This window comes from Hippocampus bargibanti, linkage group LG19 (genome assembly GCF_051943395.1).
Source record: "Hippocampus bargibanti isolate YZ-2025 linkage group LG19, ASM5194339v1, whole genome shotgun sequence".
In the NCBI taxonomy this organism is placed as follows: Eukaryota; Metazoa; Chordata; class Actinopteri; order Syngnathiformes; family Syngnathidae; genus Hippocampus; species Hippocampus bargibanti.
The window spans coordinates 13,680,001-13,705,486 of NC_142752.1; the positions used below are offsets into that span (position 1 = coordinate 13,680,001).

Sequence of the window (25,486 nt, forward strand, 5' to 3'; positions counted from 1 at the left end):
CAAAAAATAAAAGTGAAAAAAAGCAAAAGTGAAATGGTGAGAAAATTGATATAAAACTTGTTTCAACTTTGATAATTCAAAAGCAGAGTGTAGACTGGAAGGTTAAAATATCCCATCAATCAGGCTCCACAAATAACCCGCACAAGTCATCTGTATGTATACTTGATGCAAAAAGCTATCAACCCAGCTAAACAGAACACAATTGATGAGGAACTAGGCAAAATGATTGCAGAGAAAGCACCTCCAGGGGATCATTCCTCAAGATGGTGAAAGAAGAAGGCTACGTTCCTCATCAAGTGTTTAATGCTGATGAAACCGGCCACTCCATTCCATCAAGCCATCAACGACCATCACAAAGGTAAATAAAACGACTTTATTATACACTACACTTTAGTTCTTTAATTATAATACCATAGCACATTTATTATACATAAAATAAGGTATATTGTGTGTGGTTTTCAGGCTTAGAAAATTACAAATAGAAAATTATATTTTAATGGGGACATGGGAACTGATTATTCTCATTTTAATGGTTTCCTATGGGAAATACATTTTTTCGATACACACTTTTCACCTTACACACTCTGTCTGGGAACCAATTACGTTCGTAAGCCAAGGTATCACTGTATGTGGAAAGTATTTAATATACCATTAATAAAAATAGTCAGTCCTTGTATTTTCTTAGTTGGGGGAGTGGAAACCAAGTCTATGACAAAGTGGACGGGGAAATGGAAACTGACGAGGCCCATCTTTCCACTCCTCTCCACTCCTAGTGATTTTCTATACATGACTAACAGGAAATTTGATCAATCTCTGCGGGTTGGTGTGTGGTACGGGTGGGAGGGCAATCAAAATCCACCCCACAAAGAATCTTTTCTGGCTTTTTTAGCCTGTTGTATTCCTCAGCAGTCCTTGTGTACAAGTAGACTGAGCAGAATGACCAGCATTGAGGGGGGAAAAAAACGTCACCAAAAATGTAAGGAAAATTCCAGGGTATGTTGGACTCCGCCAAGGCTGCACTGTGTTGTTGATTCTCTTCAGAGCCTTTTTGAACAAAACAGAAGTTTCTAAATTTGGAGGCTTGTGCAGTTTGGTGGCTTCAATATTGCACCTATGCCAGTGGTTCTTAATATTTTTGGATGCACAGAACCCCACCAGTTTCATTTGCTCAGGACAGGTCTTCAGGTATATATAATAGGGATGTCTCACTCGGCTGCATAAACCAGCGACCTTAAAGCGGACCGGTAGGAAATCTCAGAGCAGGACTGAGGGGTGGACCTCTGCGGCGGAGAATCCACCGAACCCCTGAGACCGACTCACCGAACCTGTAGGGTGCGATCGAACCCAGTTTAAGAACCACTCATCTATGCTCTTTCCAGTTGACTATTTTGTATGGGCTTCATGAAATCACAATCTTTAACTTCTGCCCAATAACGATCCAATGTGGTTTAATAGCTGAGTGAAAATAGTGAAATCTAAATATGAGGCCACAGTAATCGGAAAGTGCCGAGTTCCCTCTTATGCTGAGGCATGTGATCCTGCACCAAATGATTGTGTTTACATTTTTGTTGTATTTTCAGATCTTTTTTTGCAAAGTAGGGTGACATTGTCATTGTGAAGAAAGAGCTGACCCAAAAATGGATAGTTCTGCATTTCCCGGTTGATCTACATTCCCACACTTTATGAAACAATCAAAGGCATGACTAAAAGTATCTAAAACAAATTTTATTTACTTGTCATTGAGTATATTTCTGAAAGGGAGGGTGAGAAGCTCCGCCATCTGGGAACAACAGCTGCTCTTTTGGATGGAGAGTTCTCCTTTGAATTGACGCGGTTATCTCGTTAGGTTGCTTCCTAGACTCCTCCCTTGTGAAGTCCTCTGGGCTCGTCCAACAGAAAAGAGGTCCACGGGAAGACCAAGGACATATTGGATAGATTATGTCTCACAGTTGTTCTCTAAACTCCCTCAGATGCCCCCATCCTAAGTGAAGAAGCAAGGGGAGCGAGGAATCCTCATGCTCACCTTGCTCTTCCTCACACCCAATCCCAGATAACCTGGAGGAAATGCATGGATGAAAATAATAACCATACCATCATTCATAAATTCCTCATCCCAACAAAGTATTGGGAGTGGTACTGCAAGTTAACACTGAAAGCAATTTCCTGTTTTTTATGATTAGAAATCTAACAAGCACCATCCAAGATATCAAGGATACACTACAAAGTCGAGGAGAAGACGCAGACTGCACACTCCTTCCTCAGGCAACGCTGTACGATTGGGTCAATAAAGGCCAGGCTCTTGCTTCTCAGTGTTCGATTCTCCTGCAGCAGCTCTCCTGGCTAGTGCAGTGCTGCCCCGAGGCACCTCAGCTTCAGGAGGAGAATAGTACATCTTGGCTGTACAGTCTGAGATGCACATCCCCAATGACGGCTCACCATCAGCCCCCCATTTGCCTCATGCGAAAAGGAGATGGCATCTGGAATCAACTGGACCAACGTGCAGCTGCAATGCTCAAGCAGATACTGAACTTGAAGGCTGAGCTTCACCAAATAGCACAGCAAAGCTCAGAGAGAGTACTCCTGACATGGTAAAACGCAATCATGTGGGATTTTTCATAAAAGACAAATCCACACTGAATGGTGCCAAATAATCCCCTACTTTTTCCGTAGGAAACATTTTGTCACGTGTTGTTCGGCTTTTGACCAGCTGTCAACTGTGGCCTCTCAGCTGTTTGATATTGAAGAGCTTTTTATGCCAGCCGCGTCTCTCAGCGAGAGGAACCGTATGCCAGCCATTATACAGAGCCTACAGTTTGTTCGGAAAGAAGCGATGACAAACGTCACAGAGTTTACATCTTGGAAGAACCAGCATCTCTCAGATTTACATCCTACCTCAGGTGAATGTATCAAATCAAACTATAGTATGTAAGAGACTCTCTCTCTCTCTCTCTCTCTCTCTCTCTCTCTCTCTCTCTCTCTCTCTCTCTCTCTCTCTCTATATATATATATATATATATATATATATATATATATATATATATATATATATATATATATATATATACACACACACATACAGTAAAGTCTCGTTATATCGATATCGGATATATCGATAGTCCCGGTTATATCGATACTATTTCCATGCACGCACGGAGAAAATTACATACAGAAGAAAAAAAAAAAATATATATATATAAAACTAGGAATAGCCGAAAGGAAAAGAAGAGGAGGATATATATACAGTAAAGTCTCGTTATATCGATATTCAAGGGAGTCCGAAAAAATATCGATATAACCGGGACTATTGATATATCCGACCCTGTTTGCATGTAATTTTCTCAGTGCGTGCATAGAAATAGTATCGATATAACCGGGACTATCGATATATCCGATATCGATATAACGAGACTTTACTGTATATCGATAGTACCGCTTATTACGATACTATTTCTATGAACGCAAGGAGAAAATTACATGCGCGCAGGATCAGATATATCGATAGTCCGGTTATATCGATATTTTTTCGGACTCCCGAGAATATCGATATAACGAGACTTTACTGTATATATATCTCATACTCTATCTCTATCTTTCTCTCTATCTCTCGCTATCTCGCTCTATCGCTATATCTCTCTCAGTTATGTGCGGTGAGGTTCATGGCTGGTGAGGCACTGACGTCATCGCAGTCAGATTTACAAACATGAACTCTACAGAGTAGCTTCTTCACCATTTGATTGACAACAGTTAACGTGTTTTGTTTAAAATGTCATGTCAGCATTCTTTATATAAACTGTAGCATAGAAAAAAAGAATAAAAAAATGTGATTATCGTGTTACCTTCACAAATAAATGGGGTCCATGCGCCGCTCCTTCTGAAGAAAGGCTTCGATAACCTCTTTGTAGAAGCCTGCCTTATCTTTCTTCAGTTTTAAAAGTCTCTATTTCTTTAAATTTAGATATGTAATCCTCCATTCTGAAAATAAGGCCAAGCAACACGATAAAATGACTGGATGGTTGCACTTATCTTGCTCACTGTTTACTGTAACTTGCTCTCGCTAATTCTATTATTCTGCAGCCAAGGAGGCGCAAGAAGAATCTGTAATCACCAGCGCCCACTGTCATGAGGCAGGAGAACTGTGTGCCTCACCTACGCACACCGTTTTGATCAAAATAAAATAAACACTGTAGCACAGTGTTTATAATGTACAGTGACTCTACATTATATACACCAGCTAAAGTGTAGAAATTTAGTTCATATACTAAAAGTTTTAGAACACTATAACAGGCAGATCAAGCCAGCACTGTTAGCATAGTAATTGCGCAATCCATGGTGAGGCTCAGCCGGCTGCTGCCTCACAGCTCGTCTAAACTTAGTATTTGAACGGTAAATGTGAAAATTCAGCGATTTTGAAAAAAATCCAAAAGTGGTGAAGTTAAATGGAAAAGAACTTTAAAGTTCAATTCACTAAATAAATATAACTGTTTAATGTGTATTGTCATTTGATATTTCCAAGATGACAGGTGAGGCAGCGCCTGCCTCCCCTTACTGCTCGTCACTGATCTCTCTCTCTCTCTCTCTCTCTCTCTCTCTCTCTCTCTCTCTCTCTCTCTCTCTCTCTCTCTCTCTCTCTCTCTCTCTATATATATATATATATATATATATATATATATATATATATATATATATATATATACAGTTCTACAAGTCTCGTTATATCGATATCGGTTATATCGATAGTACTGCTTATTACGATACTATTTCTATGAACGCAAGGAGAAAATTTACATGCCGCATGATCGGATATATCGATAGTCCGGTTATATCGATATTTTTTCCGACTCCCGATAATATCGATATAACGAGACTTTACTGTATATATATATATATATATATATATATATATATATATATATATATATATATATATATATATATATATATATATATATATATATATATATATATATCTCTCTCTCTGTCTCTCTCTATCTCTCTCGCTGTCTATCTGTCTGTCTCTCTCTCTCTCTCTCTCTCTCTCTCTCTCTCTCTCTCTCTCTCTCTCTCTCTCTCTCTCTGTCTCTACATATCTTTCTCACTATCTCTCAATCTCTCTGTCTCTCTCTATCGCTCGCTATCTCTCTCTTTCTGTCTATCTCTCTCTATCTCTCTATGTCTCTATCTCTCTCTGTCTCTCGCTACATATCTTTCTCTCTCTCTCAATCTCTCTGTCTCTCTCTATCGCTCGCTATCTCTCTCTTTCTGTCTATCTCTCTATCTCTCTGTCTCTCGCTACATATCTTTCTCTCTCTCTCAATGTCTCTGTCTCTCTATCGCTCGCTATCTCTCTCTTTCTGGCTATCTCTCTCTCTCTGTATGTATGTATGTATGTATGTATGTATGTATGTATGTGTATATGTATGGATTGAGAGAGAGACTATATATATATATATATATATATATATACACAGTAAAGTCTTGTTATATCGATATTCAAGGGAGTCCGAAAAAATATCGATATAACTGTGAGACTAATAAAGGCATATCCAATATAACCGGGACTATCGATATATCCGACCCTGTTTGCATGTAATTTTCTCCGCGCGTGCATAGAAATAGTATCGATATAACCGGGACTATCGATATATCCGATATCGATATAACGAGACTTTACTGTGTGTGTGTGTGTGTGTGTGTGTGTGTGTGTGTGTGTGTGTGTGTGTGTGTATATATATATATATATATATATATATATATATATATATATATATATATATATATATATATATATATATATATATATATATATATATATATATATATATATATATATATATATATAGATATATATATATATTGAGAGAGAGACTATATATATATATATATATATATATATTGAGAGAGACTATATATATATTGAGAGATAGATATATATATATATATATATATATATATATATACACATACATACACAGAGAGAGATCGCGAGCAATAGGGAGAGACAGAGAGATAGATAGATAGAAAGAGAGAGATAGCGAGCGATAGAGAGAGATAGAGAGAAAGATATGTAGAGATAGACATAGAGTGAGAGAGAGATAGACAGCGAGACTATATATATATATATATATATATATATAGTCTCTCTCAATCTCTCTTTCTCTGTCTCTCCCTATCTCGCTGTATCACTATCACTCTCTCTGTATCTCTCTATCTCTCTGTCTATCTCTGTCTATCTCTCTCTCTCTCTCTCTCTCTCTCTCTCTCTCTCTCTCTCTCTCTATATATATATATATATATATATATATATATATATATATAATCTGTCTATCTCTGTCTATCTCTGTCTATATCTCTGTCTATCTCGCTGTATCGCTCTCTCTCTCTCTCTCTCTATATATATATATATATATATATATATATATATATATATATATATATATACAGTAAAGTCTCGTTATATCGATATCGGATATATCGATAGTCCCGGTTATATCGATACTATTTCTATGCACGCACGGAGAAAATTACATGCAAACAGGGTCGGATATATCGATAGTCCCGGTTATATCGATATTTTTTCGGACTCCCTTGAATATCGATATAACGAGACACATATATATATCTGTCTTTCTATCTCTCTCTATCTCTGTCTATCTCTGTCTATTTCTAATGTACAATGTTATTTCTGTTTTGATGCTTGATTTTCAGATGACCAACCGGCATTTTGTTCTGAATTTTCGGCCATCCTCGACGCAAACATAAACGGCTTGTTGTGTGCCGTCCAGACTCTTGTAAAGAGAAGGGAGAACATTGAGAAAGGCGCTCACAAAGTTGACAAGATAGGTGAAAACATTGCAATGCTTCTAATCATAGTGTGCCACATTGTCTAGTTTTATCCATATTCTTCTAACGGACAGGTTCTCTATTCATTTGTTTGTTTTGACAACTGAAGGATATATGTACAGTGATACCTTGGTTTATAAACTTAATTGTTTCCCAGACAGTGTGAAAGGGGAAGTGTGTATCCCAAAAAATAATTTCCCATAGCAAACCATTAAAATGAGAATAATCCGTTCCCAGGTCCCCATGAAACATAATTTTCTAATTTCAAATTTTCTAAGCCTTAAAACTACACACAATATACCTTATTTTATGTAGAATAAATGTGCTATGTTATTATAATTAAAGAAATAAACTGTACTATATAATAGTCGTTTTATTTACCTTTGTGATGGTCGTTGATGGCTTGATGGAATGGAGTGGCCGGTTTCATCAGCATTAAACATTTGATGAGGAACGTAACCTTCTTCTTTCACCATCTAAGGACTGATCCATTGGAGGTGCTTTCTCTGCGATAATGTTATCTTTTTCCTCATCAATTGTGTTCTGTTTATCTGGAATGATAGCTTTTTGCATCAAGTGTACAGATGGCTTGTGCGGGTCATTTGTGGAGCCTGATTGATGGGATATTTTAACCTTCCAATCGTGAGTATAGTTTTTGCTTTTTTTGAATGTTGCTGTGCCGATGACCATTTTGTGTTTGGGAGCCTTTTACTGAGCAAGTTGCTTGTTCTGTAGCCACAAAGCCCAAGCCCGGATAAATACAGAGGGTTGTGTCAGGAATCCGACGTAAAAGCTTGGCCAAAACAAACATGCGAATCAAACATCTAAAGATGGAGCACACTGATTTGCTGTGGTGACCCCTTTCAGGGAAAAGCTGTGTGTGTGTGTGTGTGTGTGTGTGTGTGTGTGTGTGTGTGTGTGTGTGTGTGTGTGTGTGTGTGTGTGTGTGTGTGTGTGTGTGTGTGTGTGTGTGTGTGTGTGTGTGTGTGTGTGTGTGTGTGTGTGTGTGTGTGTGTGTGTGTGTGTGTGTGTGTATATATATATATATATATATATATATATATATATAAAAAATAGTGTACACTCTGCTTTTGAACTATCAAAGTTGAAACAAGTCCAAATTTGACTGTTTTCTATCCATTTTCTCACCATTTCACTTTTGTTTTTTTTTTCACTTGTTTTTTTCGTTTCAAGCTCTGTCCCTGGTCCCTTTTGTGTGTGTTTTCTCACTCTCTCTGTCTGCCTGTCTCGTTAATGTCCCCCCCCCCTCCCCCACACTGCTGCGTTCTTGACCAGTCACGTGGCTTTAACCGAATACGCCATTTTTTGGGGGGAGAACGGCCTCACTCTCTCTCTGTCTGTAACCCCCACCCCCTCACAGGAATGAGCCCTTGTAGGTGCTTTGTCTGTGATAATTTTATCTAGTTCCTCATAAATTGTGTTCTGTTTATCTGGGTTCATAGCTTTTTGCAACAAGTGTACAGATCGCTTGTGCGGGTTGTTTGTGGAGGATTGATGGGATATTTTAACCTTTCAGTGTACACTCTGTCTTTGGACTATCCAAGTTGAAACTCTCTCACTGTCGTCTGCCTGTTTCTTTAATGTTTAAACCACCCCCGCCCCCACACTGCTGCGTTCTTGACCAATCACGTGGCTTTAACCGAAGACTGGGGGCAGGGAATAGAGGAAAAAAACAGTCGGCTCCCATTTTGTTGTTAGAAGAACGGGCTCGTTAGCGAACGACAGATCACTCATTGAGGCAGCTCCTTGTATGAAAAAAGTTCGTATGCCAAGATAAAGTTCGTATGCCATGGTAAAATTTTCATAAATGTAACGTTCGTAAACCGAAAAGTTCCTCAGCCAATGGGTTCGTAAACCGAGGTATCACTGTACAAACCCTAAGATGTAGAAAATCGACACAGTTTTTGACATGTGGTCTGATTTTTCAAATCTTGTCCAGTGAGTGATGATAAAGAGGTCGATAAAGAACATGTGGAAGACTTACTGAAGCCAAGACATTTGACCCATCATTTGGAGGAGGAGCTGGCTGCTGATGTGGTTTCTCTGTGCGTGGAAGATGTGAATGCAAGGCTGCAGAGGCTCCTCGGCTGCTTAAAGAAGCAAACTGACTCTCTGAAGCCAAATAAGATCCAGGTTTGAGATTTTTGACAGAGTAATCCCCCGTTTTTCGCAGTTAATGTGGACCAGGATAAGCCGAAAGAGCCGAAAATCCGGCAAGTCAGGTCTACCCCCTCAGTCCCGTCCCACCGCGCAATCTCTGCCTTAAACCCGCAATAAGTGAACCGCAAAGTAGAGAGGGATCTCATTATATGATTGGTGGTTTCTTTTGTTGTTTAAAGGACAACCTACACCATTTTTTGTTTCCTAACTGACATCAGAAAAACGTTTTATAGCATCTAAAATAACCAAAACATGCAGGCTGATATTTTTACTGAAATGCAAATCACCAATAAAAATGACTTCGTGTCCCAAAACTGCCACAAAATGAGCTTGGAAATGGGCAGATTCAGAAAGTGCCACCCCCTTGTTCGTGACGTCACTATTGGTCACACACTGCCTTGTTCCAAAATCAAAACAATGGCTGCAGAGAGTTCAGATTTGGAGATGCTTTCTTGTTACTCATCCAGTTATGAATATGATTCAAATAGTTGTGAAGAGGAAAGCATAAATGTTTGCATTCGATTAAATAAGTCCTCCCGTATCAATTCGAGCTGTCAGGACACCAATGTACCGTCCCAGAAAATGCACAAGATGGCGGCCAAGCTCCGTTGGAAATGGGCTCATTTGTCTGCTGGGAATTTGTGTCAACTAGTATTAAATAGTAGTCTTGGTGCAACACACAACGATTCACCATTGCGTTATTTATGTGTTTTCCTTCTAATTTCGCCATGAACACGAAGTTTTCAGACCAAACAAAGTACCCAAAATGCATTGTCCGGAGGCATCGGTTGTCCTTTATCATCTCCGGACAAGTTGTGGCCATAATTTGTAAAATGACTTCAAATGAATTCTACTGAGCGTATTTTACAAAGATTCCACCGCATATAGCTATATTTTACGTTTTAAGACTCGCGGTGAATATTGCGGAAGTCTTGTTTTTGATTTGGTGACGAGTCCTCACCCTACGTCACTGAAGGAACGCCCCTGAGCGAGAAAGGACATACCTTGCATCACCTCAATGCATTTTGCAGTACTTTGTTTGGTCTGAAAACTTTGTGTTGATCCGTGTTGATGGCGAAATTAGAAAGAAAACGCAATTGTGAATCATTGTATGTTACACCGAGACAACTCTTTGAATTTCGCTGACAAAAATTCCAAGCAGACAAGTCAACCATTTCCAACGGAGCTCTGGCGCCATCTTCTGCATTTTCTGTGACACTACACATCAGTCTTGATCACTCAAAATTACCCGGAAGACCTTCTTTAATCGATTCCAAACATTTATACTTTCCTCTTCAGAAATATTTGAATCATATTCATAACTGGATGCATAACAAGAAAGAATATTCTCCGAATCTGAAGCTATTGTTTTGATTCTCGAGCAATGCAAGACGTCTTGGTGTGACGTCACGAACTGGGGGCGGGACTTTCTGAATCTGCCCAATTCGCAGCTCACTTTTTTGCAGATTTCGGACACTTTAAGTCATTTTTATTCGTGTTTTGCATTTGACTAAAAATATCAGACTGCATGTTTTGGGTGTTTTAGATGCTATAAAATGTTTTTCTGATGTCACTTAGGAAACAAAAAAGTGATTTCGGTTGTCCTTTAAGGCACCACTGTCTGTCCAGTACATTTGAAGCTGACATGTTTGTCTTTTCAGGAGGTGAACAGAGCATGTCGGATGCTGGTGCATGTGGAGCCTCTACTGGGGATTTACTCCGACCTGCTCCGTTATTTCTTGTCTGTGTCAGTGGGAGTGCACCGATGCACTGGCAAACTACTTTCAGTATTAGCTAACATATTCACTGAGCTCGCTCAAAAGGTATAGTGTAAACAAAGCTTATATAATGATGTATTATACATGTGAATATGCATACTGCATTTTCATTTTTACCGCAAAGATGCAAATCTGTGGGTGTCAAACTACAAGTATTTGAAACAGTAATTTCTTTGATTTTTTTTGTGATTATACCAAAACAAACTGGCATTTTTTTTGACAATTGAAAATTAGAAAATATGGATGCAAATGTATTCAGGCGGCTTTAATGTTGATGGCCATAAACATTACCAAAGGAATGCCACGCATGGTAAAAAAAAATGTTTGTGATTAAAGAAAAATGTATTCCCCTCGAGAATAACTCTTCATCAACTAAATGTGGAAAAAGCATGACAAGACTGCACAGGGTAATAATAATACATTTCATTTTAAGCGCCTTTCAAAGCTCTCAAGGACACTTTACAGTCACAGACAAGCATAGGTACTATTATAAATAAAATACAATCGCAAATAGAATACAATAAATAAAATACAGTTCTAAATAGAAACACGAGAAAGAGCTGCACAGAAAATGAGATTTTAAATGGTAGATTTCGAGATGGGATTTGAAGGTGGGAAAAGAATTGATGTTACAAATGTTGGGAGGAAGTGAGTTCCAGACTGGCGGCAGATCAGCTGAAAGCCCTGTCCCCCATTGTGCAGGGGGGCACACAGAGGTGGAGGGAGGAAGCGGATCTGAGGGAATGAGAGGGAATCGAAATTTGAAGAAGGTCAGATACATGGCAGAATGTTTACCAATACATTACGAAAAATAATCAATTTCATCACAATATGATGTTTTGAGAAGGACGTGGGTGTGGGCGTGCATCCAGATCTAAACTGTCTAAAGACTTTTCTATTTCCATTTCTATTTCCATCCATTATCTCAGCCCCTTTTTCCTCACAAAGGGTCACGGGCGTCCTGCTGTCTTTGGTAAAAGATGGAATACACCATAAACTGGTTGCCAGCGAATCGCAGGGCACACAGACACGCACACGATCACACCTTGAGGCAATTTAGTTTTCAATTAACCTCATGCATCTTTTTGAATTGTGGGAGTAAACTGGAGTACCTGGAGAAAGCCCACACATGCAATGGGAAAATGAGCAGACCATAAACCCCAGAATTAAACCCACATACCCTCCACTGTAAAATGGACATGCTCACCAGTCATCCACAGTGCTACAAAATTAATTTAATCCCGGTGCAAATAGCATTAGAAACCTAATGTTGATGCTGGGTTATTTCAACATTACAAATCAGTTACAGTTTGTTGGATAACGGATGGATAGATTAATAGATCAGGTGCCATGTAGTTCGATAGATCATTTATTCAGCCCATGAAGGACAGTCTTGTCAGTCATTTCTCTAGTTCAATGCAGATGCTTTATTTTATCATGTCCCCCTATTAATAGCTACACATTTGAAAATTAATCTGTGATCTCATTTCTCTCATGACTACATTATTGTTCATCTCACTATTCTCCGTAGGGTTTCTGCTTGCCTCAGGAGCTGACTACAGGAGAAGGTGAAGGCACCACTGAGTTTCATGATTATGAAGGTGGTGGAATTGGTCAAGGCGAGGGAACCAAAGATGTCAGTGACACAATTGAAAATGAAGATCAGGTACTGCTGTGCACAATTATTGTATGTTCTCCGTTCCCCAACAGCAAGAAAAAAACCCTTTTTTTTTGCATTATTTTGTATTCTTATGGCCTTAAATAAAAGGAAGTGCATCGCTTGAAGTGCTCAATTTTGCCTGAAATAAAAAATAAACTATAAAAACAATAAACCGTAACTTTTGTGACCAATATATTACACCATTTGATTCTGAAAATTAATCTTAAATAAAATCAAATAGTCACATATCCCAATCCATTGACTAAGGAGCACAAAAGGTAAAACAATTTAATGTACAAAACAAAAACGAATTAAACAATTTGGGCGGATTTTTCCTCTTTTTTTTTTTCTTTTTTTTTTTTTTTTTTAATTGAAATGGGCATGTTTTGCAGCGTGCAGGTTTATGCGTGATTGGCTTGTAATGGTTTAAAGGATAACCGATGCCACCGGACAAGTTGTGTCCATAATTTGTCAAATCACTTCAAATGACTTCTACTGAGCGTATTTTACAAAGATTCCACGGCATATAGCTATATTTTACGTTTTAAGACTCGCACTGAATAGTCAGGAAGTCTTGTTTTGGAGTTGATGACGATGCCTGACGTGACATCACGTCTGGACGCCCCTGACCGAGAAAGCGACACACAATGTATTTTGGGTACTTTGTTTGGTCTGAAGACTTTGTGTTGATCCATGCTGATGGCTAAATTAGAAGGAAAAACATCAATAACGCCATGGTGAATCGTCTATTGACGATTGCTATTTGATAGGAGTTGACACAAATTCCCAGCAGACAAATCAGCCCATTTCCAACGGAGCTTGTGCGTCATCTTGTGCATTTTCTCGGCGCTACATTGGAGTCCAGAGGCCTCAAAATGAGACGGAAGGACTTCTTTAATCAATTGCAAACATGTATGCTTTCCTCTTCAGAACTATTTGAATCATATTCATAACCGGATGAGTAACAAGAAAGATTCTCTGAATCTGAAACCATTGTTTTGATTCGTGAGCAAGGCAAGACGTCCTGGCGTGACATCACAAACAAGGGGTCATTTTAAAGTAGTTTTGGGACATTTTAACTCATTTTTATTGGTGTTTTGCATTTGACTACAAATATTAGCCTGCGTGTTTTGGGTATTTAAATGCTATTTTTGACCCAATCAACACGCTGATCATTCCTTGTCTACGACTGTAGTCACAGTGCAGTCAAGCACGACATATGCTTCGTCATATCCCCTTGTCTTATATTTCGGGTGGTATTCTTTTCTTATTATTACCTTCGTCTCTCTTGACTTTCTTTTCATCTGGTTTCATGAGGGTTTGTTCACTGAAAAACGATACCAACTGCAACTACAGTGATACTTTGGCTTATGAACTTAATTGGTACCCAGACAGAGTGTGTAAGGCGAAAAGTGTGTATCCCAAAAATTCATTTCCCATAGGAAACCATTAAAATGAGAATAATCCGTTCCCAGGTCCCCATAAAACAAAATTTTCTACTTTCTAATTTTCTAAGCCTTAAAACTACACAAAATATACCTTATTTTATGTATAATAAATGTGCTATGGTATTATAATTAAAGAAATAAATTATACTGGATAATAAAATCATTTTATTTACCTTTGTGATGGTCGTTGATGGCTTGATGGAAGGGAGTGGCCGGTTTCCTCTGCATTAAACACTTGATGAGGAATGTAAACTTCTTTCACCATCTTGAGGAATGATCCCTTGTAGGTGCTTTCTCTGTGATAATTGTATCGAGTTCCTCATCAATTGTTTTCTGTTTAGCTGGGTTGATAGCTTTTTGCATCAAGTGTACAGATGGCTTGTGCGGATTGTTTGTGGAGCCTGATTGATGGGATATTTTAACCTTGCAGTCTACACTCTGCCTTTAAACTATCAAAGTTGAAACTCTCTCACTGTCGTCTGCTGCGTTCTTGACCAATCATGTGGCTTTAACCGAAGACTGGGGGGTGGTGAATAGAGGACAAAAGCAGTTGGCTGCCATTTTGTTGTTAGAAGAACGGGCTCATCACACATTGAGGCAGCTCCGTGTGTATCCCGAAAAAAGGTTGTATGCCAAGGTAAAATTTTCACACATTTACCATTCATAAACCGAAAAGTTCGTAAGCCAAGGGGTTCGTAAACCGAGGTATCACTGTATAAGGCTCGCGAACCATAGGTTCCCGACACCTGATCTAATCGATGCATCACCTAACCCTAGCCTCTACTGTAGCACCTTATAATGTGGTGTGCCTTATCGATGGAAAATGTTTTATTTTCCAATGTCATTCATTAAAGATGCGCCTTGTATATGGGAAAAGTTTTAAAATACACAATTCATTGAAGGCGCTCTTTATAATCTGGTGCTCATGAGAGTGCGAAAATAAGGAACTTAATTGATTTTACCCCCTGAGTCACCATTTGTGTTTCTGTAGGTAATGCAGTATCATGTTAGAGTGTGCTTATAAATTTTATTTTGAACTGATTTCAGGTGGAGGATGCCGGTGCGGAGTGTCAGGAAAACGAACATCAAGATGACAAGAAAATTAAAACAGAAGACAATGCTATTGAGATGTCAGAGGACTTTGATGGCCGAACACATGACGGTGATGAACATGATGCTGGTATGTCGATTTGTCCCTCGGGGCACTTTTATCAATTTATTTAGAGTACAATTCCATGAATACTTTGAGAATTCCAACCTCACTGATTTACAGATGACAATGAGTCGGATCAGGACAGTGAGCAGGAAGACTTGGACAAAAAGATGGGTGATCTGGGTGATGGACAGACAGACACCCTCGATGAGAGAATGTGGGGTGGAGACGAAGAGGATGATAATGGCGATGATGAGGAGGAAGAGTCTGGCCAAGGCATGGACCAGGTACTTCATTCTTAATGAAACATCTTTTCACAATCGAGAGATGCTCTGAAAGGACAACCTACACCATTTTTTTGTTTCCTAACTGACATCAGAAAAACGTTTTATAGCATCTAAAATACCCAAAACACGCAGGCTGATATTTTTAGTCAAATGCAAAACACCAATAAAAATGAGTTAGTGTCCCTAAACTACATCAAAATGACCTCGGAGATGCAGAGTTTCAGAAGGTGCCTCCCCCTTCTTCGTGAGGTTAGGCCAAGATGTGTTGCCTTGCTCGAAAATCAAAACACAATGGCTTCAGATTCAGAGAAGATGCTTTCTTGTTACTCATCCAGTTATGAATATCATTCAAATAGTTCTGAAGAGGAAAGCATAAATGTTTGCAATCGATTAAAGAAGACCTTCCGGATCAATTCGAGCCGTCAGGACTCCAATGTGTCATCCCAGATAATGCACATGATGGCGCATAAGCTCAATTGGAAATGGACTGATTTGTCTGCTGGGAATTTGTGTCAACTAGGATCAAATAGTAGTCTTGGTGCAACACACAACGATTCACCATCGCGTTATTTATGTGTTTTCCTTCTAATTTCGCCATCAACATGGATCCACACGAAGTTTTCAGACCAAAGTACCCAAAATGCATTGTGTGTAGCTTTCTGGGTCAGGGGCGGTCAGGTTTCTTCAGCCGCCATCTGTACTTTTTTGTACTTTTTTGAAAAAAAGTACAGATGACGGCTGAAGAAACCTTCTCATCGATGGACCACTCCTGTACGACTGAGAGCTTACACAGACGCGTGAGTGATATCTCTAAAAAGTAACCATGTTGATCAGATTCAACTTTAACACCCTTGACACGTTAAGCATCAAGTGAGCATATACCACATTTTGCGAAATCTAAAGGAAAGAAAAATCACAGCGGGTCATATGAAGGCGTTGAAATTCACACGTACAGTGATACCTCGGTTTACGAACCCCTTGTCTTACGCACTTTTCGGTTTACGAACGTTACATTTATCCAAATTTTACCTTGGCATACGAACTATTTTTCGGGATACACACAGCTGTCACACTGAGTGGTGTGTCGTTCACGAACGCACCCGTTTTCCTCCTAACAAGAAAATAGTGGCTGACTGTTTTGTCCTCTATTCCCCGCCCCTAGTCTTCGGTTAAAGCAATGTGATTGGTCAAGAACGCAGCAGAAAGAGGAAAAAAAAAAAAATAAAAAATAACGTCGGTTGTCCTTTAAAGGACAACCGACACCATTTTGTGTTTCTTAACTGACATCAGAAAAATGCAGGCTGATATTTTTAGTCAACTGCAAAACACCAATAAAAATGAGTTAAAGTTTCCCAAAACTACTTCAAAATGACTTCAGAAAGTTTCAGTTTCAGAAGGTCCCGCCCCCTTGTTCCTGACATCACCCCAGGATGTCTTGCCTTGCTTTACAATCAAAACAATGGCTTCAGATTCGGAGAGGTTTTCTTGTTACTCATCCAGTTATGAATATGATTCAAATAGTTCTGAAGAGGAAAGCATAAATGTTTGCAATCGATTAAAGAAGTGTCTTGCCTTGCTTTACAATCAAAACAATGGCTTCAGATTCGGAGAGGTTTTCTTGTTACTCATCCAGTTATGAATATGATTCAAATAGTTCTGAAGAGGAAAGCATAAATGTTTGCAATCGATTAAAGAAGTGCTTCCATATCAATTTGAGCCGTCAGGACTCCAATGTAGAGTCCCAGAAATGCACCAGATGGCGACCAAGCTCCATTGAAAATGGGCTGATTTGTCTGCTGGGAATTTGTGTCATCTACATAGTATCAAATAGTAGTCTTGGTGCAACACACAACGATTCACCATCGCTTTATTTATGTGTTTTCCTTCTAATTTCGCCATCAACACGAAGTTTTCAGACCAAACAAAGTACCCAAAATGCATTGTGTGTCGCTTTCTCGGTCAGGGGCGGACGTGACGTCAGGAATCGTCACCAACTCGAAAACAAGACTTCCTGAATATTCAACGCGAGTCTTATAACGTAAAATATAGCTATATGCCGTGGAATCTTTGTAAAATACGCTCAGTAGAAGTCATTTGAAGTGATTTTACAAATTATGGACACAACTTGTCCGGAGGCGTCCATTGTCCTTTAACTATGACCTTAACTCTTTCCTCCCTAGCCGTTTTGCATTTGCACTTTGCATTTCTTCCCCCATAGCCTACAGAGCCTGCAGCCAGCTTTGTAGTGTGCTCCCTGAGTGGCTTCAGCAAGAAATTCATAACTAACAATTGTGTTCAAATAAACTGTTATAAACTTCTTTATTTGTTGTTCAATCTTTATGAAACTTTCAGTACACTTTCATGAGTTTCAGAAGGTCCCGCCACCTTGTTCGTGATGTCACGCCAGGACGTTTTGCCTTGCTCTAAAATCAAAACAATGGCTTCAAATTCGGAGAAGATTCTTTCTTGTTACTCATCCAGTTATGAATATATTCCAATAGTTCTGAAGAGGAAAGTATAAATGTTTGCAATCGATTAAAGAACTCCTTCCGGATCAATTCGAGCCGTCAGGACTCCAATGTAGCGTCCCAGAAAATGCACTAAATGGCGCCCAAGCTCCGTTGGAAATGGGCTGATTTGTCTGCTGGGAATTTGTGTCTACTAGTATCAAATAGTAGTCTAGGTGCAACACACAATGATTCACCATCGCGTTATTTATGTTTTCCTTCTAATTTTGCCATCAACATAGATCAACACGAAGTTTTCAGACCAAACAAAGTACCCAAAATGCATTGTGTGTCGCTTTCTCGGTCAGGGTCGGTCCCGACGTAACGTCACGTCTGGAATCGTCACTAACTCGAAAACAAGACTTCCTTGATATTCAGCGCGAGTCTTTAAACGTAAAATATAGCTATATGCCGTGGAATCTTTGTAAAATACGCTCAGTAGAAGTCATTTGAAGTGATTTTACAACTTTTTTTACGTTTTACAACTTGTCTGAAGGCGTCAGTTGTCCTTTAAGGGGTTTTCTTTAGAATCCTGTTCTATTCCTTCATCCCTCTACTTGTTTTTTTAGGGTGAATCCGTATTAGCTGCGAAGGATGCCCACCTGGATGCCGCTGTACCTGACAAAAACAAACAAGACAGTGCTGACAAGATGGAAACTGAAGAGAAAGACAAAATCAACGAACAAGGAGATCAGGTAGTCATTTGACACCATGAAAATGGTCAGTCAAACGCCAGTACAATATACAGTGAAACTTCTCTACAACGAAATCATGTTTACAGATAATGTCAGGTGTGCCGTGGGAAATTATCCAAAATGTATGCCTTTGTGGCCTATTTCCTGACACTAATTATTTAGTACCGGATTTTCTCCCAATGAATGGTGTTTTTTCTTCATATATAAGGCGCACCTTCAATGAATGACAAGAAAATTCCAAATATCAAATATAAATAAATAAAGATTTCCAAATACAGTGATACCTCGGTTCACGAACCCCTTGGCTTACGAACCTTTCGGTTTACGAACGTTACATTTTTGAAAATTTTATCCTAACAAGAAAATGGTGGCCGACTGTTTTGTCCTCTATTCCCCGCCCCCAGTCTTCGGTTAAAGCCATGTGATTGGACAAGAACACTGCAGTGAGGGGGTGTTTACAGACAGAGAGAGAGTGAGGCCGTTCTCCAAAATAAAAAATGGCGTCTTCGGTTAAAGCCACGTAATTGGTCAAGAACACAGCAGTGAGGGGGGGGGGGTTAAACATTGAAGTGACAGGCAAACGACAGAAAGAGAGTGAGAAAACACACACCCACACACACGAAAGGGAGACGACAAAGCTTGAAACAAAAAAAATAAAAGTGACAAAAAAACAAAAGTGAAATGGTGAGAAAATGTATATAAAACAGTGGAATTTGGACTCGTTTCAACTTTGATAATTCAAAAGCACAGTGTACACTGAAAGGTTAAAATATCCCATCAATCAGGCTCCACAAATAACCCGCCCAAGCCATCTGTACACTTGATGCAAAAAGCTATCAACCCAGCTAAACAGAACACAATTGATGAGGAAAAAGGTAAAAGCATCGCAGAGAAAGCACCTCCTAGGGATCATTCCTCAAGATAGTGAAAGAAGAAGGCTACGTTCCTCATTAAGTGTTTAATGCTGATGAAACCGGCCACTCCATTCCATCAAGCCATCAACGTCCATTACAAGGGGAAATAAAATGACTATTGTATAGTACAGTTTGTTTCTTTAATTATAATACCATAGCACATTTATTATACATAAAATAAGGTATATTTTGTGTAGTTTTAAGGCTTAGAAAATTAGAAAGTAGAAAATTATTTTTTATGGGGACCTGGGAACGGATTATTCTCATTTTAATGGTTTCCTATGGAAAATTATTTTTTGGGATACACACTTTTCGCCTTACACACTCTGTCTGGGAACCAATTAAGTTTGTAAGCCAATGTATCACTGTATAGGGCAAACTAATTATAAAGCGCTACGGTAGAGGCTGGGGATACACGCTACTTCTTTTACGGGGTGAAATGGAGTCGTGGCTGCTGTCAGTAGTTGCGAGACCTTTTGGGGCTCAATGTTACTTAATATATAAGGTGCACCTGCATATAAGGTGCAGGGTCGTCTTTTGAAGAAAATCAAGGCTTTTCGATGTTCCTTTAAACAAAAAAAAAAAAAGGTACTCTTCCATACTAGTCGGGAAAAGCAGCAGCTCAGTAATATAATTTTGCTTCGAGACAAGCGAAGTTTACGGTTTACAACGAAAGGTATTCTTCATTGAGATTTACTTATACCTGAGATGTAACGGCACCAATGAATCTTAAAAGGAAATATGTGCAACCTCGTAGTCTTTGCACACTGTCAGTGCACAAGAAAATCTAACCAGCGCAATGAATACATTGCAAATGAATTATATATGTAACTCTTCTCTGTCAATTTGCTTTCTAATTCGGTAACTGGGAGTTGTCAATGATGCTATATTACCAATCACAGAATTGACAGTACTTGAGCACATTCTCTGCTTCAAAACAATAGCGGTGCGGCAGCGATAAGTGACGCTAATGCTAATCTTTTATCTTGGCAAAGCGACCAGGAAGTTAATGTGACACCCAAATCGCCAAAACAAAATAAGAACTTTGGTTCTTTTAAAGGACAACCGACACCATTTTTTTGTTTCCTAACTGACATCAGAAAAATGTTTTATAGCATCTAAAATACCCAAAACACTCAGGCTGCTCTTTTAGTCAAATGCAAAACACCAATTAAAATGACTTAAAGCATCCCAAAACAAAAAAAAAAACGTTTTGTCATGAGTTTCTGACACTGCAATATTGCACAAACAACCGGGAAGGGAAAAAAATGATTTGCTGTGTCTCCTAGAGGGAGTTTGATGAGAATGAAGTGGACGCCTATCATGGCCAGGAGGATAAGAGACCTGAACCTGAGGCAATTGATCTGCCTGAAGATCTTAACCTGGACCAGGATGACGATATGGGAGACGGTAGACAAGATGAATGTGATGGTGAGTGTAGTACTTTGATGAAGGAACACATCGGCCCATCCATCCATGTATTATTTGAACCACCTTATTGTTTGCATGTTCTCCTTGTGCATGCGTGTGTTTTCTCTGGGTATTCCGGTTTCCTCCCTCATTCAAAAAAACGCGTCAACGGTTAATGGAACACTCTAAAATTCTAAATGGTCCTGAGGTGTGAATGTGAGCCTGGAGGTGGTTTGTGTCTTTGTGCCCTGCAATTCGCTGGCAACCCCTTCAGGGTGTCTCCCACCTACTGCCTTTAGACAGCTGGGATGGGCTCAAGCACGTCTCTAATCCTCTTGAAGATAAAGCGGTTTAGATCATGCATTTTTACCCCTGTGTCCATTTTAAATATTATACAGTTATACCTCGTTTTACGAACCCCTTGGCTTACAAACTTTTCGGTTTACGAACGTTAAATTTATGACAATTTTACATAGGCATACGAACTTTATCTTGGCATCCGAACTTTTTTTCCTACACAGAGCTGCCTCAATGAGTGATGTGTCGTTCTTGAACGAGCCCGTTCTAACAACAAAATGGCAGCCGACTGTTTTTGTCCTCTATTCCCCGCCCCCAGTCTTTGGTTAATGCCACGTGATTGGTCAAGAACGCCGCAGTTAGAGGGGTGATTTAAACAATAAAGAGACAGGCAGACGAGTGTGAGAGAGTTTCAACTTTGATAGACTGCAAGGTTAAAATATCCCGTCAATCAGGCTCCACAAACAACCCGCCCAAGCCATCTGTCCACTTGATGCAAAAAGCTATCAATCCACCTAAACAGAACACAATTGATGAGGGACTAGATAACATTATCAAGATAGATAAAGGTTACGTTCCTCATCAAGTGTTGAATGCTGATGAAACCGGCCACTCCATTCCATCAAGCCATCAACGACCATCACAAAGGTAAATAAAACGACTTTATTATACAGTGCCGTTTATTTCTTTAATTATAATACCATAGCACATTTATTATAGAAGTTATCTGTTGTGTCGTTTTAAAGGACAGCCGACGCCACCGGACAAGTTGTGTCCATAATTTGTAAAATCGATTCAAATGACTTCTACTGAGCCTATTTTACAAACATTCCACCGCATATTTTACGTTTTAAGACCGCACTTAATATTCCGGAAGTCTTGTTTTTGAGTTGGTGATGAGTCCTGACGTCACGTCACGGAAGGAACGCCCCTGACCGAGAAAGGACACACTGTAGCAGTCCTTTCATCGCGTAAATGCATTTTGCGGTACTTTGTTTGGTCTGAAAACTTTGTGTTGATCCGTGTTGATGGCGAAATTAGAAGGAGAACAGACAAATAACGCGATGTTGCACCGAGCAATTATTTGATATTCGCTGACAAAAATTCCCAGGAGACAAACAATCCCATTTCCACGCCATCTCCTGCCTTTTTTGGGTGCTACATTTGTCTCCAGATGCCTCAAAATGACATGGAATAATTTTTTAAATCAATTGCAAACATGTATGCTTTCCTCTTCAGAACTATTTGAATCATATTCATAACTGGATGAAACCATCTTCTCCGAATCTGAAGCCATTGTTTTGATTCTCGAGCAAGGCAAGACGTCTTGGTGTGACACCACGAACAAGGGGGCGGGACCTTCTGAAACTGGCCACTTCCGGGTTCAAATTGTAAAAAAAGTAGTTTTTAGACACTAAGTCATTTTTATTGGTGTTTTGCATTTGACAAAAAAATATCATCCTGCATGTTTTTGGTATTTCAGATGCTACAAAACGTTTTTCTGATGTCAGTTAGGAAACAAAAAAGTGGTGTCGCTTTCCTTTAAGGCTTAAAAAATTAGAAAGTAGAAAATTATTTTATGGGGACCTGGGAACGTATTATTCTCATTTTAATGGTTTCCTATGGGAAATTAATTTTTGGGATACACACCTTTCACTTTACACACTTTGTCTGGGAACCAATTAAATTTGTAAGCCAAGGTATCACTGTAATTGTGTTGGTTTTGTTTTTATTTTAGATGAAAATCCATTTGACATTGCCGATGACAAGCCAGCGATGGTGGAAAGGGACGAACAAGGGCCAAAGGAGGGGCATGAGGAAGAGGGAGATGAGCAGATGGAAGAAGGAGTTGAGCAGATGGAAGAGGACAAGTCAAACCAAAAAGAAGATAACAAGGAACCAGCGTCACAGAGTGAAACAGAGAAGAGCGAAACCGATGTAAAATCAGAAGACAGCGAATCCCAAAAAGATGAGAATATTTCTTTCCCAAAAGAAGGGCCCACTCCTAAGGTTGGCATATCAACTTCTTTGTCTTATTTCATTGCTTGTGTTCATGATGAGAAATGAAGAAGGAAAAAAAACTTCCATTACTGCCTGATATGTTTCATGAAAGGTGTGTGTATGTTTTCCACTCCAATGCTTGAAACTCTGCTCATGGAATGTTTTGTATGTGTTTATTGTCATCATCTCTGACTGAGGTTTCTGCTCATGTAATTGGTAAGGAAGTGATTCAGATGTTGAAAAAAAATCTGATCCAGTAACTGCTTTCTGACTAATTAACGGCATTCGGTGTTTTGATACATGATGCCCAATCATCTGAATCCGCTTCCGGGTCGAGCGTACGCTGGTGCGCTTTGGCTGCCGTTGCTTTCCCGCGGAATGTTTTTAACTTCTTTTAGTTTTTTTTTAACGTCTTTGTAGGTTTTTTTATGGTTCACGAACCTCTGGAAATACAGACAGTCACCAAACGAACGTTGGCTATCGATTCATCTCATAATTCCAGTCGCTTATCCGGATCACAGACGAAGCCGCGTTATCATCTCCACCCATCTGTTCCCGCTGTCGAGGGCTAACCTGGACGCTACCTCTCTCTCGGTGTTGCTGGTGAATATCATGTCGCTTCTCCATCGACCTGTTGGACGGCTACAGTACTCGGCGGCGGAGCTGCTGAAGTTCCGCTCCCAATTGACGAGCGTGCCACTGGCGATTCTCCGGTTCCCGGAAATCGCTCGTCGCCCTTCCCGGAAGTATATCCCCCGCGGATCACGTCGAGGCTTTCACCTCGATGGCTCCAAGGATATCACCTCCCTGTGGTCATCCGTCCGCCAGCTGCACAGAAGGAGAAGCCGCTCTGTCGATCACCGTATGTTAGCCGGCCTGGCTAGGTCGGCTAATGCGCCTCGTAGTGGGGACGCCACTTCAACGTCCGCTCGCTTACGCGAAAGGGGTGTCTTATCCAAGACATCCTAATTGACCGTAAGCTTGACTTTCTTTGTATAAATGAGACCTGGCAAATGGTGGGAGACTTCTCCGAGCTCAACGACGCGACTCCGCCAGGCTTTGTTTACATCTCTAAGCCCCGCCTCTCAGGCCGCGGAGGTGGTCTCGCGATAATTTACCGCAAGAACTGGAAAATCCTTCAAGTTTCACTCCAGGAAATCCTATCATTCGAATGCCTTGCATGTAAAATTTCTGGACCCTCTCCCACTATCATAGCCACTGTATACCGTGCACCAAAACCACATTGTGACTTTCTAAAAGTATTCTCTGATGTCCTCACACACCTCTCCACCCTGTCACCAAATGTAATTATTCTCAGGGACTTCAACATCCACATGGACAATTCCACTCTTCCCCTCACTAAAGACTTCACCTCCTCACTTGACAGCTTTGGTCTGCATCAATTCTCGGACTTTCCCACCCACAAAAAGGCCACACCCTGGACCTTATTTGTATGTCTGGCCTTATCCCAAAGAAGTGCACGGCTAATGAACATCCTATAACAGACCATTTCCTGGTTTCATTCAACGTTTCCATCACCCGCTCTCTCCCCAAACCACCCCGTGTCATCACATATCGCAACATCAAGGACATCAACGTTGCCACCCTTGCTGAGATGATTGCCATCCTCACTCCGGACTACAACTCATCCCCTGATGAACTTGTTTCCCGATACAATGCGGACCTCACGAACACCCTCAACGCCCTTGCTCCTGTAAAGTCCCGATCTGTCCAATTTACCCGGTCCGCCTCCTGGTTCACCGCCTATCTCCGCTCCATCAGGACAAAAACTTACCAACTGGAAAGACTTTACAGGAAGACCGGGCTCACCTCACCCATTACAAGGACTCAATCTTACGCGCAAAATCGCAATATTACTCTGCACTCATTGACTTTAATCCTGGAAACTCACGGGTCCTCTTTTCCCTCTATCACAAAATCATACAACCTCCTATCTCTCTCCCCTCACACTTTTATTCCTCTGATACATGCAACACTCTGCTTATGTTTTTTAGTGAAAAGATCAACAAAATCCATCAGCACCTCGGGTCCTCTGCCCCCCCCCCCCCCCTCCCAGCCTTTCTATTCCTTCCCAAGTACTTTGCGCTTTTGAACTCCCCCATCACTCTATAATCTCAGACATTGTCACCAAATCCAAGAACTCCTGTCAACTTGACCTACTATCCTTATCAAGTCCTGCCTACCCACTCTTCTCCCATTTATTTCAACCATTATTCACTCCTCATTATCAACTGGAATTGTTCCTATCCCATTCAAAACCACAGCTGTTACTCCAATCCTGAAAAAACCTGGCT

General features: G+C 40.0%; 1 protein-coding gene across 1 annotated transcript in view; it reads left to right on the forward strand.

The window, feature by feature from the left end:
• mdn1 (midasin AAA ATPase 1) overlaps positions 1 to 25,486 on the forward strand; it is a 252,083-nt gene that overhangs the window by 179,901 nt on the left and 46,696 nt on the right. The window contains exons 79-89 of the mRNA XM_089022040.1: positions 2,181 to 2,588; positions 2,671 to 2,897; positions 6,706 to 6,840; positions 8,801 to 8,994; positions 10,683 to 10,844; positions 12,331 to 12,465; positions 14,955 to 15,087; positions 15,181 to 15,347; positions 18,424 to 18,549; positions 20,753 to 20,894; positions 22,909 to 23,180. Coding sequence (XP_088878166.1) covers positions 2,181 to 2,588; positions 2,671 to 2,897; positions 6,706 to 6,840; positions 8,801 to 8,994; positions 10,683 to 10,844; positions 12,331 to 12,465; positions 14,955 to 15,087; positions 15,181 to 15,347; positions 18,424 to 18,549; positions 20,753 to 20,894; positions 22,909 to 23,180 — 2,101 coding nt within the window. The remainder of the gene's footprint in view (positions 1 to 2,180; positions 2,589 to 2,670; positions 2,898 to 6,705; positions 6,841 to 8,800; positions 8,995 to 10,682; positions 10,845 to 12,330; positions 12,466 to 14,954; positions 15,088 to 15,180; positions 15,348 to 18,423; positions 18,550 to 20,752; positions 20,895 to 22,908; positions 23,181 to 25,486) is intronic.